Genomic DNA, 16,683 nt, shown 5'->3' on the forward strand with positions numbered 1-16,683 from the left:
GATTTTCAGTAGTTTGGCGTTAATTCCGGTTTGAAGTGGAGGAGGTCGCTGCTGGCGGCCGCCGACTTGCAAGCCTTGTCTCCTCTTTCTCTCTTACTGGCCTTCGGCCGGCTAAATCAGTTAAAAAAGTGCTTAAAACGGCCCGCGCAGGCGAAGAAATACAACACATGAGTCGATAAACGTTTCATTAAACTTTATTGAGATATTTAGAGCGAAATGTAGTTAGATATGTTATTTCCAGAGCTTTATTTCAGTAACCCTTATAGATTTCAAAATTTCTTTTGTTCGTCTCATGTCAACAACAATAATTAACCACGAACACATAGGGTGGTCTGCCTGTGATGCAACATTGCTGTCAACGCGAGGTCACGTCCCTAACGACCTAGGCTGATGACGAAATAGAATGGGCGCTTGTAGCGACCAAATTTGGCCTAAAAAAGAAGCCTTAAAAGAAGCCCCCATCTCTTGCATTTGTTTTAACTTCAATAATATCTTTGAAAAGAGCAAGTTTTTTGGTATGGTTTATTTTTGACGTTTGTAATTTTTAAACGATGTAAGTGCTAGTGGCTATTTATTCGTGTTTTAGTTACGCAATCCATTGTTTGTGCGACGCTTTTTATAGATCGCCTTTCAGACACACGTGCGTTGAGATAAGAAAGCTGACATGTCACTTTTAACATTGTTATATAACGTTTGTAAATGACAAGTCACGTTTTTTCCACGAGATCGCGTGATCACCCACAGCGGAAAGTAATCCCTTGAGAAATTAAAATATTCCCTTGAGAAATTAAAAAAGTCCCTTGAGAGTAGACAAGAATGACAAGAATGTCCCAAATTTTGCCCCACATAACTGCTATTCTCCTATTTTCGCTTGTAAACAAGCAAAAAAAGTCGCAAAAACCGCAAAAACAGCCAAATCTGAATTTTACTCGAATCAGATTTTTTGTTGAAAAACTAATAGCAACATCTTAAACTATGGTGTACTGCAAATAAAATATAATGGAATAAACAAATTCTGTATGTTTGATTTCGAAAAATTCGCAAAAATGTTTTAAATTGTAATTTTTGCATAATATAATGATAATAAATAGACCGAGACACAAACACCACCTTGATGAAGTTTCCTCAAATAATACCTAATATGTATTTAACTTATCTTTCGGTGCCGTTTAAGTGCTGTAGAGTTTCTTCATCGCAATTTCATGTACAGGATTTTTATTCTCCTTTACCAGATGTATAATACAATTATCAATAAGATATAGTCAAATTTGTCAACAGCCGAGTGTTGCGAGGGGAAGGAGAGACCAGTCAAGGTTGGGAATTTTGGCCACGGAGGTGGCCGAATGATAGATCCACAGACAATACACGATTCTTTGTTCGAGCGAAGGTGAGGGCACAGAAAAAAGGCCCAGAAAATACCCAAACATCAAATAAAAATAACGAGGTGGAGGAGGTGGAGGAGGGAACTCGCAGAGGGTGAGCAGGACGACCAGAACGCCACGTCAAGCCAATGGAAACGAGGCAGACCCGAGTCACCCGACATGCCAATGAATCTGAGTCAGGGGACATCCAATCCGTGCCGGCACCCCACCCCCGAACCCTGCACGCCACCCCAGCAAGAAAGCAGAGGGAGAATGCGGCCCAAGACAAAGAAAGAGTCAACAGGGAGGGAGACAGAAGGAGCGGACAAACACGAGCGAGCGGAGGCAGGGCGCGGAGGCCCGCCCCACCGAGAGGACGGAAAAAAAACCACAGCACCTGAGTGGACACAGAAACAGAAGATGCAGATTCCACCTTCCTACTGGCGAAGGGGACCGCTGCCAGCCGGGCGCGCCCCGCGAGGGGACGAGAGGAAGAGTGCCAGGGCCCCGCCAGCCCCGAACACGAAACAAGGGGCGCCCGCGCCGGACGCCGACGCCGAAAGAACGAGTGCAGCGAAAGAAAAAGGAAGAGAAGAGACGCTGACGAAGGAGGGAGGAGGACGCGGAGGCGAGGCGGACTCCCGGGGAGCGAGCAAAGCGGAAAAACTGGTGACAGTCGACAAGCGAGAAAAAGAGACGTGCGACCCGAGCCGACACGCGGACGGGGCGGGCAGCGAGCCCGCGCCCCGAGAGGCCCCGCGACAGCCACCCCAGCCAGCCCCGGACACCAGCCGCGGAGAGGCCGACCAGTAGCGGGACGCCCCCAGGGGCGGACCCCCGCGCGACCAGCCGCCCGAGACGCAGGAGCCGAGCCCCTAGGGACACACGCAGCCGCGCCGCCAGGCCCACAGAAAGAACAACAGGGGCCCGCGAGCCAGCCCCAGGACCCGTCCGCCACCCCAGGAGAGGGACGAGAGACGAAGGGGGCGGCCCTGCCGACCGGGGGGGGGAGAACGCCCAAAGAGCCCCCGAAGAGCGCCGGCCGAAGAACCAAAGGAGGGAGAGGGAAGGAGGGGGGAGGAGGGAGACCACCGCCCCCCAACGGGAAGGCGCGCCCGATGAGGGACAAAACGCCAGTGAGCGGCGTCCCGCCGCCGCGTGGGCGCACGCGGCGAGAGCCGATAGAACAAAGAAGAGAGGAAGGGCGGCTCGGAGAAACACAGAAGGCGTCTGGGGCGAGAGAGTGCACGCATCAGAAGGTGGGAGGGGCAGCGGGAGGGCACGAAGGGAAAACGCCGCCGACCAGTAAAAAAAAATCGGGGAGAGGGTGGTTGAGGCCGAGTGAGTGGGGTGAGGAGGGGGGGAGGGTGGATAAGAAGGCCTGGCTTTCCTTGTTATTTTTTATTTAGAAGTGGAAGGAGTCAAAAGGGGCAAATAAATTCATTTTCTTACTACCACTCCTGTTATTTTTGAGTAATTTTCGGCTCGATAGATTTTTTGAAACGATTACCACGCATGCTTGATAATGTAAACAACTCAATTCAAAAGTTTTATTTCCATTGATTCACTTGAACGTTTTCAAATTTTACGACAAAGGAGGAGTTGGAACGGACGATATTAGTTGTTTTACAATTCACACTTTACAAATTATGCTACCTGAAGAAGGCTGGTTTGGCCAGCCGAAATATGGTACAAACTAATTCTATCATTCTACGTTGTATCGGTCTCTGCTTTTAAATTTCAGTTTTGAAATATTCAAACGCATTTTTGTACCGTCTCTTATGCAAACTTCTCCATTAGTTTCTTTTGTTTCAGAAATGCATTTATCACGGGGAAACGTCATACACAATGGCTGCTGTTCCAAAACAATACAGACTAAAGTTATACCCAAGCAGGGTTCATGGGTTAGTCTTACAAACGAACAATGTGATAAATAGAGGATATTACATGGTTGCGCGGAGATATGAAAATTATCTTCGAGTGTTCAAATCGATATCTCACGAGTGAGTGCAGCGAACGAGTGGGATATCGATTTGAACACGAGCAGATAAATTTCATATCTCCAAGCAACCATGTAATATTCTGTTTTTGGCTGATTAGAGCTGTCGCCAGCTCCTACGTACACAGCAGCATTTTCGTCCGCGGTCCCTTGCTTTCTATTGTCACTTATTATATAAACCTACTAATAACAAGGTTTTTGACGATTTTCCGAAGATTGCCGACCATTTTCCAAAGATTTTCTGAACAAGTGTTTCTGAACATTTTCCGAACTTTTCCGAAAATTTCCGAAGATATCCGAAGTTTGCCGAGGAAGATCCGAAGATGTTTCGACTTAATATCGATTTACTCTGGCTCATTCAGCATTGAAACAGGGCAAACTTGTCAGAAAATGTTTCGAATCGATATCTTCACATGTGAAAATAACATGTTATTTTCACGTGTGAAGATATGATTTTTTCGCTCGAAAGATTTCCTGGTATTTCACTAATGTTTATATAATAATTTGTTGTTAATTCGCACGTGCGACATGAACATAAATATGCAAAATGAAGCGTGATGCGAGGGGAAAAAAGAAAAACAACATGCCAAGAAATTACATAACCAATGTGAGCAAAAATAAAGCTTGACTTCCACGGCGTCTAGCATCCGTTAAAAGTTTTACCTTATTTCAGTTTTTCTAAAAAAAAGTTCTAGGAACAATTAGATACAGCTTGTGCTGGTCAACTTTTTGCGGGCCCAAGAGAAAGGCCCCCAATGACCAGCGGATTGCGTTTTACGCGTGCGCGCCACGTTAATAATAGGCGAACAGAAATCGGAAGTTGAAAATTTTGTTCTTCCACTAAGAACGATCGGAACGCGAAAAATGTGTCAATCACGATAGTTTGTCGTAACACCGGAAGAGAAAAATCTCTTCTCCAAGAACGATAAGAATGCGAAAAACGAGTCAATCTCTCAACAGTTTGTCACATAAGATCTACGCTTCTGTCACATGGAAGATTGCAAACATTACAATTTGTAGACGTTGTTTTATAGGTGCTGCTTTTGAGAAAATTTGCTGTGATTATATCACAGATAAAACAACGGCAAAGCGAATGATTCCAGCAACGGTTATTCTCGAGGAATTCGTTATAACACTGACAACATAGCGAGTTTATCAACCGAAGAAAATCACATCTCACTTCACACCACGTGCTCGACTACACTTCACAATCAACTGTCAATCAAAAAACAACTCTGACTGGTTCGCGGCAATTATTAAAACGTGACGCGTTGCTCGGAATAATTGTCTTTAATTTTGTCCAGTGATTTGTTATAAATCGTGCCACGTTAACAAAAGGCAAGCACAACATAGCGAGTTTACCGACTGAGAAAAAAACACATCTCAGTTCACAACGACTGCTCGATTACACTTCACAAAACTGTGTAATCAACAACATAGATTGGTTCGCTGCAATAGGAAATGATAAAAACATGCATTCCTTGCGTGACGCGTTACTCGGAATACCATTGTCTTTTGTCCATTTTATCATTTATTTATCGACAATGCCATCTAACATTACGCACCAGTCATTGCCTTTCAGTTCTAAGTGCGTCAAGGCCTAACCTGTGGTTACCACTAGTTTACATTTAACGGATCAATAACAAGGGCTGCCATGAACTAATTTGATTCGAAATTATGCAAACGCTAATCAGAACTAGCTGTAGTTAACTGCATTGGTGTGACCGCAAAGTTGAGTTACTCCGTAGATGTGACCACAGCCAATGACTTGAATATTTTAGTGGAAGTCTGTTAACAGCGCCTTTGTAGCGCAACTTCAGGGCCGTAACCAGACCTTTGCCATAGACGAGGCAAGCTCTTGCTAGGGGGTACTTGGGGCATGCCCTCCAGAAAAGTTGAAATCTAGAAGCTCTAAAATTCTTTCAAAGACATTTTTCATGACGTATTTCTTGAGAACAATCAATCTTGTTCAACTGGAGATTTTTTTCGCTACAAAACATATTTTGTCATAATGTTGCTCATAAAATAATTTTAAAAAGGCGAAAAAAGAGATAAAAGTTATAAAGTTCTTAAAAACAACGTTTTCGACTCGAAGGTCATCATCAGTGTTAAATGAACATTTACATTCAGCTTGGTTTTGTGTTGTAATGTAATTCCCGAGGGGAACAGTTTGGCGATAAAACAGTGCACCTGTTTATTCAAAGTTGGTTTCTCGCAAGCAATCAACAGGCCTTCCATTATTTTGCGTCGAAATGTTGATTTTTCCGTGAACGCGATGTTCCATGTGTATTTATGATTTGGATTTTTTGCGAGGTGGCGTGCTGGCTCTGAGTTATGGGTCTTATTCTCGTGCTCTGCTTTCCGCACTGTGAAATTACGTTTTGTTTCGCCGATGTAAGTTACTTACATCGTAAGTAACTTACAGTAAGTTACTTACATCGGCTTACATGTACCAGAATACATGTTTGAGGAGAGAAAAAAAAATATTTATCAAGTTGCCCTACTCCCACGACAACGAGAAGCTCAGTAAACGGTTCATAAACAAACTGAACATTTTCACGGATTCGCGCTTCATGTTTATTATTCTCTGGCAAACCCGAAAGATCAAAAGTTTATTTAACCTCAAAGACAAAAACGGCCACAAATCAAATGTTATTTATCGTGCCGTGTGCAATTGTGGCGAAACTTACATCGGCGAAACAAAACGTAATTTCACAGTGCGGAAAGCAAAGCACGAGAATAAGACCGATAACTCAGAGCTAGCCCGCCACCTCGCAAAAAATCCAAATCATAAATACACATGGAACATCGCGTTCACGGAAAAATCAACTTTTCGACGCAAAATAATGGAAGGCCTGTTGATTGCTTGCGAGAAACCAACTTTGAATAAACAGGTGCACTGTTTTATCGCCAAACTGTTCTCCTCGGGAATTACATAACAACACAAAACCAAGCTCAATGTAAATGTTCATTTAACACTGATGATGACCTTCGAGTCGAAAACGTTTTGTTTTTAAGAACTTTATAACTTTTATCTCTTTTTTAGCCTTTTTAAAATTAAAACATATTTTGTTTTTAATTTTGGGTTAAAATCTAGATGAGAGAAGTGCCTCGTCTTGCCTCTTGCTAGTTACGGCACTGAACAGTTATGGTTTAAATTAGACCCTTCCAGTGAATCAATTAAAATAAAACTTTGGGGTAACATTTTGTGCATCAGTTAAGCATGAGTGGCAAAAGTTTTAACAAAATTTATCGAGCAGTTTTTACGTTTTTTGATAAAATGCTGTAATTGGAAAGAACTTTAAAATTGTAATGGTAGTAATGGTTATTGCCAAAAAGAAAAGCAACAAAACTTTTACAGCGCCAAAAGGTACCGCAATGATTCGATTTAGCGCCCGGGCGCTTATTTACTTTTTGCACCTTAAGGGAGGGCGCTTATTCGGGACAGGGCGCTTGTTTAATTCTTTGCGAAACAACCAAATGTTCAAAACAAAACTTTAATATATTTTAAAATAACTAGCAATAACATAAACTGTAACAGTAACAAATTGTTGAAAGTTCAGTCACTTTTACAAGAATTGTTCATTTTCGCAGTAAATATATATATGTAGGCTCAGTTAGCCACAATAGGAGCGCCTTAAAGAATAGGGGCGCGTATAAGAATGGGGGTGCTAATAAGAATGGGAGCGCTTATTAACAAAAACACATTCAAATGGGGGCGCTTATTTGGGGTGTCTGGAAAACCCGAATAGCGAATTGTCGCGAATAGCGAATAGTACGAATAGTAACGAAAAGTCGCGAATAGTAACGAATAGTCGCGAATAGTGACGAATAGTGACGAATTAGAGACATGTAGTTCTCAGTACCTCGCAACAACGTGAGATTTTCCTGCTAAAATGGATGCTTGGTAGGAGAGAAGTTGTAAATGATAATGATAAACGGAATTTCGTATGTTTTATACCGTTGAAAAAGTGTCTTCATTAGCTTATTATTGTGTTTTTTGTTTTCTTGCCGGTGATCGACAGCCCCAGGCAGAGTCCAAAAAAGAAAGGGAAATAAAGTAATGCAAGCAAGCGTTGCGTGACGAGCCTAAACAACGGCTGCGAATTAGACTGGCTTTGGCATTGTTGTTTTTTATAACACAACTTCTATTGTCTTTTCACATCGATAAACTAATTACAGAACACTTTTCTCTCATTTGTATTTTATTGTTTTGCTGATAGACCGTGCCTCGGATCGCGATTCATGAGAACAAAATGTGAGTAAATACGGTTTATGGTCGGTCGGCATTGAAAAAAGTGATTCATATAGTTACATGTACATCATGACTTGCACTCTCTTTAAGAGTGAGCGGGCAAGCATATGATGATATAAAATTTGCTTGAACTTCTAGATTGCTCTGTGCGTGTGGCGGTAAATTTTGTAGAAACCCTGTAGGCTTATTCACGGCGACTATTTACGGCTATTCGTCGCTATTCGCGACTATTCAACGACTGTTCGTCACTATTCTTGACTATTCGTCACTATTCTTGACTATTCGTCACTATTCGCGACTATTCGCACTATTCGTACTATTCGCTATTCGCTATTCGCTATTCGGGTTTTCCAGACACCCGCTTATTTGGAAGGGGGCGCTTATTAGAAGGAGGGCGCTTAATCGAATCATTATGGTAAGTTAAATACACCTTTTGGCTTTACTTTGGTGTAATTTTATAAATAGATTTAGCCAAGGCCTAAAAGCGGAGCTCCCCGATTATTTACTTCGCCCTTTTCGTAAATCCTAATCTACTAACCGATAACAGGAAAAAAATATAGCAGCTGAGGCCGCAATCCAATGATAACCTTTACTTGGTCAGCGGTAAACTTAAAAAAAAAACATTCGACCTCGATGAGCTCTACATGTGAGCCCGCGATAAGGATACCTTGTTTTGACAGCTGTCAATTACCTATGACATGAATGTCCAATATCAAAGATGTAGCTGACATTAACCATAACCTGACCTTAAACCTATTTCTGGAGTATGGCCGCCATGTTGGGGCGACGTCGCTAGGTGCACGCGCCCACAAACCATGCCGCTAGCCATGATGACCATGAAAAACCAAAAGCATGGGTCTGTTAATTTACTATGGGTATGGGGCTCTGCTCTGCGGCCCTTCGGGCCGCTGGGAGCTACGCTATTAAAGCAGTAAACTGAAATTGAAAAAGCAGAGACCGATACAACGTAGAATGAGAGAATTAGTCTTGTACTATATTTCGGCTGGCCAAACCAGCCTTCTTCAGGTACAATGAAGTTTACATTGGCTATGTTTAAATTTATATGGTGATAATTATCACCATATAAATTTAAACATAGCCAATGTAAACTTCATTGTACCTGAAGAAGGCTGGTTTGGCCAGCCGAAATATAGTACAAGACTAATTCTCTCATTCTACGTTGTATCGGTCTCTGCTTTTTCAATTTCAGTTTTCTATGTGTCAAACCGATTAGATCACTCAGTTGATCCAACGTATACTGGTTGGAGATCGTACACGGTTTGCTTGCTTGAACTTTTAATTAAAGCAGTGCCGTTGTCTCGGCTGATTTACTATTATAGTCCGACGGCTTAGCTCCTGAATTGTGCAATTTTTGATATAAGGACCAACCTTTGCAGGATTACAAGCATTCACATACTAATCAATTCTCGATATAGTGCCAACGCCAATTTTCTATTTTTAGCTAGTAAACAGCAATGAAATTTTCAGCCAACAGGCCCCTCCCCCACGAAGTGCTTCTTCTTGCGCTTTTATTCACCTTTTATTGTAGATTTTATTTCAAAAATACAGATATGAACGGTTAAAATTACTCTTACGATTGTTATGTTTTTATCATTTTTTTTATACCAATAGTTTACTAGGAAGTTATTGCATGGAAAAAGGTTTTTTGTTCCCCGCCCTCTCCTCCCTCGTGTCCTTCGTCTTGCGCTGGCGTCCAGGTCTCTCACGATTCATTCCCCGATCCTAGCGTTCGCTGTTCGCTAACAGAAGAAAAATACGAAATTATAGAGGGCTGTGAACAGTCTAAATTACAGCATTTCGTTCTAAATTTTGTACGTGCGACTTGGTATCACTACCTGACATAATAGTATTTGTCTAAAAACCAGGACAAACAAATAGTTCACGAAATTTCATTGATTTTAATAAAGTACGGTTTCCATGGAAACTGGCGTTTTTCGGGCTTGGCACTATATCTGAAAAAACTTCTGTTGGTGACCACTTTCAGTGGGCCACATTTCATGCTTGTATCAAAAAGTGCACAATTCAAACAGAATTTCGAGCTTAGCCGCCGGACTGTTACTTAATCACGCTGAAACGTTTTTGCGATTGTTTCGAATCCAAACATACATTTTTTTTGTTCTTTTATATTTAATTTGAAATACGCCATTGTTTCAGATAGCGGTCTAATTTTTTATATACCAAATCTGAGTTGCGTAAAATTTAAGTTTTACTAAGGAAATATCGATCTTCAATCCAACCCGTGACTGGTGAAAATTCCAGTTGGATCTGAGTCTGGGAGGAGTGCGAAACGGCCAAATGAAAATGTTAGGCATGGTTAAAAAAAATGTATCAAGACATCTTAAGTTCAAATAATAATAATTTTACCACATTTGTACATAACATATATCCTGCGATATACGTAGGTTGGGAAGATTCGTCCGAAGTCTTGTAAAGCACTGCATAATTACAGTTTTTTTTATCTGCAAAACGTGTTTCGTTGACAATTTTTTTGAATAATAAAACAATTATCCTTCTCAATCTTTCGGAATATCGTCTGATTTTAGCCAACTCGAGCGATTTCGCAGGATAATTGTTAATTGTTTGCCGAATATCTGTTTGCTGCTGCTTGTTTACCGTATTTAACGAGACTTGATTAAAAGTACCATTAAAATAAAAGATCTTCATATTTACTGATCATCACGTCCAGAGTTAAATAGGTAAGGATTCCTTTGATATGCAAATCATAAATAAAAAATAAAAAAAAGCAAATGACAAGTACAAATTCAATCAATATCTTGTTTGGTAAGGCCAGTTTCTGACTTCTCATTACTTAGCTACTACTACAAAATTCTATGGAAAGTGAAAGTAATTCCTTTGTTACAGTCAACGTCATTGTGATTGTTTCAACCTCGCCGTAACACTTCCTTCACTTTTACGCAACAAATGATGGCACGACTGATTACGAGTATCATTCCATCTTACCAAGTAACCTTGGGAAAAATATGCTCAAGATTCATAAGCTGCCTTCTGTGACCAGGGAGTACAATGTAATCTAAGTGGTAATTACAACTTCAATTTCGAGATTATGATTGACAGCCTTTTATCTACCCGAGGAACCTATCAGGTAATGATAGCGCCTAGAATTGTTAATTGAAAAAATCCACCGACAATCTCACTTTGATGTTCAAAAGAAAGTGTTTTTTTCCTGCAGAGGTACGATAACTATCGTTTCTTATTGCATGTTTACGCGTGTGCTGTTTAACAATAAGATTACGAGCTCGAGATTTCTATGAGGCGAGTAGTTGATAAAGGCGAAGGCAGAATCAACTATCACCTCATAGAAAACAAAAACATTTGCTTAAAATTAGAATCCTAACTTATCTTCTTTCAAATAATGTGATTTCCAAGCGAACGGATTGGTCATGATCAGGACATGATCATTTGAAACTTGCAGCAGTTTATTCAACAATTTTGACGTTTTAAAGTCGTGTAACGGTGAAATCATCCTCGGAAACCACTGGCGCTAATGTTTTTTGTCTGGCTCGAGCTCAGTCTTGCAAGTTTGTTTTACGAAAATCCATTTCCAACATCCAATACTTTGACTAACCGACTATATTCTGAAACAAGCCTTTATTATTTTTTTCATCAGTACTTCTAGACAAGGTTGCAAGGAACAAGATGTAAATGTTAATGAAATGATATTATTGTTCACAATCTGAATGACTGATAGCGCCGGCAACTAGCAAACATGAAACACCGGCCCTTAAACAAGTTCTCAGACTTTTTACTCAGAATATAATTCTGATTCCTTCACAAACACGTAAATTAACAACTATTATACGGCTGGGCAAAGGTCGGCTTCGATTGACACTATTACAACACAACCGATCGAGGTCCATTTTCATACAGAGCTATGTTTGTATTGAACTAACGAACTATCGTGCTAATGTAATATTTATGTAATTCTGTACTTTTAGAAATGCTCTATTATGCCTTTCTTAGTGATTATTAGCTTCTCATTTTGCAATATTGACAGACAAAATTGGCGAAACTACAGAATAAGTGAATACTAGTCATGCATACACGTAAACAGAACAAAGCATCCTAAATCTGCGCATTTCATATAGGTCGTAACGCCTGATCAGAAGATCTGCGAGGGCGGTACAGCTGTCCATCACTTGGGCGTGGTAAAGTGATGGTGACGTCATATCGTCTTAAAACCTGTCAAACACAATAAAGTGAGTGATTTGAGGCTTTAAAATAAACCCTCCCCTGCTGAATATTTGATGATAATATAAGCTAAATGTGCCTTGTATCAGTTTCGTGTCCTTTGCTGTCCAAGCTGAACACTTATACTTCGACTGGATTGCTTCACTTGGATGTTGTGGCCAGTTGATGTTCTGTGTAGAAGGTTTGTGTTTGTTTGTACCAGCTACAGCTTCTCTTTATATTCCGCATTAGTTAGAAACAACCTTGCAAATGAACGGAAGAGATACTAAACAAGAACAACCTTGAAAAATTTACAGAATTCGCTCTTCAAGAAAAACACTGACCAAAACTGACGTTTCGCTTTCATTCAATTTCCTCATTTTTTTTCATCTTGTTCGTAGTTATATAAACGTTAATATGCCCGTCCTTTGGTGCCACTGGTGCACGTGATTTCCCATACTTGTGTAATTTGTTATTCCGCAATATCCCATTGAAACTTGTTTGGTCTGGTCTCGATAACTACATACAGTTGGTGTCGACGAACGTTAATATTTTTAGATTCACGAACTTCAAATGTTTAGCACCATCTCATCATAGCATAGAATTAGTTTAACAAAAATTCCACGAAAGCGATAATATTGCCTTCCTGTCAAAATTGTCGTGTGTAAATAAATTAAAGAAAGAGCCCTTAATGAAACCTTTTAGTTTACCGCTTCAGAAAAGTTTTTCAGCCGGGTTGCATGTTATTAAAGATGTAAAGATCAAAGATGGAAGGTCGGCAAACTTTATATTGTTCAATGTCTTCTCTTTTTTATATTGGGATTTTAAATTGAGGAAACTGAAATTGGACTGAGACAAAAGGTCACAGGAAATTGTTTTTTGTTGACGTTTAGGATCTAAAAGCCTAACCAGAAATAATCATTTATTCTATTTCCCAGTGAACGATACAAAGCCGGTATCTTTTGTCCATATTCTCAGTTCAATCTTCCCAAAAAGCTCTTAATCAAGAATAAGTGTATATAACGTAGGTTTTGCTAAGTCGCGTTAAATTTCGTTTTTTATTCTTCATTTTTTAGGGGGTAAAAAAATATACTCTGCATTGTTTCTTGTTTGATAGAGCTGACATCATTCTACGTCTTAAAAAGAGCATTTGGAGTTATTCGCCATCTTTAAGTTGAGTCGAGGACTTTGGGCATTCACGGTCTGTTTAGCTAAAGATTGAAATTGTATGTATGTACAAATCCCGTGTTTTGTTGAACATTTTATGTACTGTATATTGATGCTGTAATATTGTTTGGTATTGAGAACGTGCAGAGGATTCGAACACAATACCAAGCAAAAATTCTATGACCCACTGTTCAATTTTACGAGCGGTTTTTCCGAAGAAAAAAAATAAAAAGTGCGACAAAATGGTTCGTGCTTATCACCATTCTTTCGCCATTTTCTAATGCCATTAACAAAGATCGATTGTTTTCTTTTTGAGATAACTAGTTTAAACTACATGCAGGTGCTAGAAAGAGCCGATCTATTTCGGCCACAGAAAGATCTTATTTGTTGAATGATGGTAAATAAACCCTTGATAATGTCGCCTTCTACTGTCAGTTGAACCAAAATAATACTGAATTTTCAATTTCCCTGAAAATATTTTTATCAGATAAGCCCAACTTGTATACGAATATAGTAGTTTCACTTTAGTATTAGTTTTATTCGCGGCTTATCCTTGAAAACTATAATGCTAAATTAGATGTCATATAATTACATTTTTAGCATAAGAAATGTAATTTAGGATCTTTTGGGTGTGAGAATTGCTTATACAGTTAATGTGAATGGCGCCTGATGGTCTAAAAAAAGACGTAAGAATAACCACTTGTCAAAGGAAGCTTTAATGTTTTTATGACTCCATCCCTAATGTTTAAAACTTCAAGACTTCTGTGTAACATTTTTAGATCTCTCTTTTTGCAGATTGCTTCAAGCAGCAGCGCCGCACGGCAGCTCGTAATACTCGAAGAAATCATTATTGGCGGTTCCAGTAGACGTGAAACAGCAAAATACGCAGGCAACCTCTGGGGATTCGAATCTGGTTTGACAGGGTTGCCGAAACATGAATTGCTCGCTCAACAACACCGTACTTGAGAAAAACTTTACTAACAACTCCAGCGAATCTCTCCAATCACGCAGCAGTCCTTTAACAGTCGTCATAGGGTTGACCATCGCTAATATACTGGCAATTTCCTTCGGGACACTGGGAAACTCACTGGTTATAATATCGATAATTATCAACCGGGGCATGCGTTCAACAACTAACTTTTTCATAGCATCTCTGGCTGGTGCGGATCTTATAGTCACATCCATTTGCATGCCTTTATTTTATGTGTACAATGTTGTCATGTGGCCCGTGTGGCCTTTTGGAAATGCCGGCTGTAGGATTTTGTCATATTTGGTTCACATGTCAGTTATGGCGTCAGCACTTAGCTTGTTAGCCATATCTTATGATCGTTTCATCTCAGTATTTTTTCCAATGAAGCGATTAGTTACCCCGTCCCGAGCTAAAAAGATAGTTGCTTTTATCTGGTTTGTGTCTCCGTTTCTCCTACTTCCTTCGCTGCTTCACCATGATACCATTTCAACCGTTTACGACGGAAAGAAAGCGATCATGTGCGTAGAATCGTGGAGCACTTTAAAAGCACTGCATTCTTACCAAATGTACCGGATATCGTGTTACTTTCTTTTTCTTTTACAAATATCAATTGTCTACGTTTTTATTGGGCATCGTTTGTACACACGTCAGCATCCCGGAGAACAAACGTCTCAAAGTAGAGCTAAAGATTTGCTCAACAAACGCAAAATAATTAAAATGCTGTTTCTTGTGGTAGCACTATTTGCTTTGTGTTGGCTGCCATACATAATCAACAAACTTTTGAACATTTTCCCTCCAACACCGGATTACCTTCCGCCAGATTTGTTTGTTTTTGTTGGAAATTTTCTTGGACTATTGAACAGCGTCGCAAATCCATTTGTTTATGCGGTTCTCAACAAAAATTTTAGAACGGCATTCAAGAACGCGTTGCGATGCAACTGTAATTATGAAGTCGAAGAACGACGAAGAACTGTGAGTGTTGTTAGCAAGCAAACACAACGGAGACAGTCAGAAAGCCTCACCGCTGAGCGCATGCACAGAGGTTCGCTATCAGTTATTGACAGCTTCGTGAATAGTCCTGAGGTTGGTACGATTGGTGATGAGGTGAGAGGTCTATCGTTTTTAAACATTGAACAGCAAACGTTTGTCGAGATGTCAAAAATTAGAAATTGCTCTCAGCAAATTCCGAGTGTTACACAACGAAATCTGGAGAAACGCCGAGTGAGTTTCGTAGGCGATTTGTCCAATTGCGTAGAGGACAAGGATCTAAAGACAACTTCTTTGGAAAATGGGGATACAACCCTGCTGAGAGAGATGATAAACGCGTCTATCGGAAATAGTGGAAGATGTGATATGAATTTGAGCTACTTGACCACTGTTGACGAAAAAGGGTACGTTAACGCTAGCTTTGACCAAGACAATGACTAGATGTAATATTCTTGAATCGTAAATTCATGAATCTTTCCTCGCCGGCCCGCGAATACAGGTATCTTACTTTACACCTTTTGCCGCTACATAATGGACATTGTTATTTGTTTTCCCGCTCCATTCTGTAGAGAACAGTTAACTCGTGAAACGAGTTCGAATTTCCCACAGTATTCTCTGAGATCACACATTAGATCATATATGCATGGATTTTTGCGCTATTGAAATAATAAAGTTATGTTAAAAGTTATGTTACAGAGAGCAGGAAACACAAACAAAGTCAGGACTCATCAACGACGTCTACTGAACTATCGTAAAAGCTCCGCTGTCAAGCCTCCAGTGGGAGAGGGCGCTTATTTCTTTTTAAGGTCATTTTCAATTTGAGGGGCACATATAAACGACGTAAAGCACATATTTACACCATAAAGTGGGTTGTTGTCTTTGTTTTTCTGTTGCGAATTGAACTGGTTTAAATGAGAAAAAGGACAAATTCTTTTAGTGGGAAAGCGCTGTTGAGTCGCCCTGCCCGTTTTTCGCGGTTTTTATAGACGTTTGAATGTATTGGGCGAATACCTTAATACCTTTCTCCTTGTCCATGATTTAATATTAAGGGAGTGATGGGGAGAAGGGGAGGGGAGGGCTTAATAAAAATAGAATTCCAAGCGGGAGTGTATCAGAGAGGGGAACTTAAACAAACTCAAACAGATCCGAAAACGGATTTTTTTTTTCGAATTTTTATTTAATGTTTTTTTTATTGATTTAAGTTACAAGATATAAAGATTACAAAATACAAAGATTTCATTGTGCTAGTGTAATTAATAACAATGTGCTTATAGACAAGAAAAATAAGTTAAAAACAAAAAAAGAGGAGAAAAAGAAAAGAAACAACAAAGAATAACAAAATACTGAAAACTAAAAGAAAATTGTAACAACTCAAAAACAAATCCTAGATTTACATATATCACAATGCGTACACCCACTCTCGTAACCATAATTAGTTTAATTACTTTAATTAGTTTCTCCCATTTCTTAAGATGTTTGTCTAATTTGCTATTCTCCCTAGCAATATGAAGCTCAATACTATATAAACGTCGGGCTCTTGCAATAAAACCTGAGAGATTTGGCAAGTTCTTTTGGCACTACGTAGCATAGATATAATGTTTACCCAACAATAACATATGGTTAATTATAGTAAAGTCGTCTGCACTGTTAAATTTCCCAAAAATTAAGTCTGTCTCTTTTATTGTATCAATGCGGATGCCATTATCTCTTAGCCAGGACAACACAGATTTCCAGA

The 16,683-nt window shown here is 39.8% G+C and overlaps 1 protein-coding gene across 1 annotated transcript; it reads left to right on the plus strand.

Moving 5' to 3' along the window:
* The first annotated feature begins 11,923 nt into the window (after positions 1 to 11,923).
* Positions 11,924 to 16,166, plus strand: LOC144661466 (QRFP-like peptide receptor). The gene is made up of 2 exons (XM_078522241.1): positions 11,924 to 12,026; positions 13,787 to 16,166. Exon 2 carries the CDS (start codon positions 13,926 to 13,928, stop codon positions 15,387 to 15,389), a length of 1,464 nt encoding a protein of 487 aa, XP_078378367.1. The 5' UTR covers positions 11,924 to 12,026; positions 13,787 to 13,925; the 3' UTR covers positions 15,390 to 16,166.
* The last annotated feature ends 517 nt before the right edge of the window (positions 16,167 to 16,683 follow it).

Source organism: Oculina patagonica, chromosome 7 (assembly GCF_052425735.1).
Source record: "Oculina patagonica isolate OP01 chromosome 7, crgOcupat, whole genome shotgun sequence".
Classification (NCBI taxonomy): Eukaryota; Metazoa; Cnidaria; class Anthozoa; order Scleractinia; family Oculinidae; genus Oculina; species Oculina patagonica.

Excerpts from the sequence above, each read along its gene's own strand:
- LOC144661466 (XM_078522241.1), top strand. The coding sequence starts at position 13,926 with ATGAATTGCTCGCTCAACAACACCGTACTTGAGAAAAACTTTACTAAC.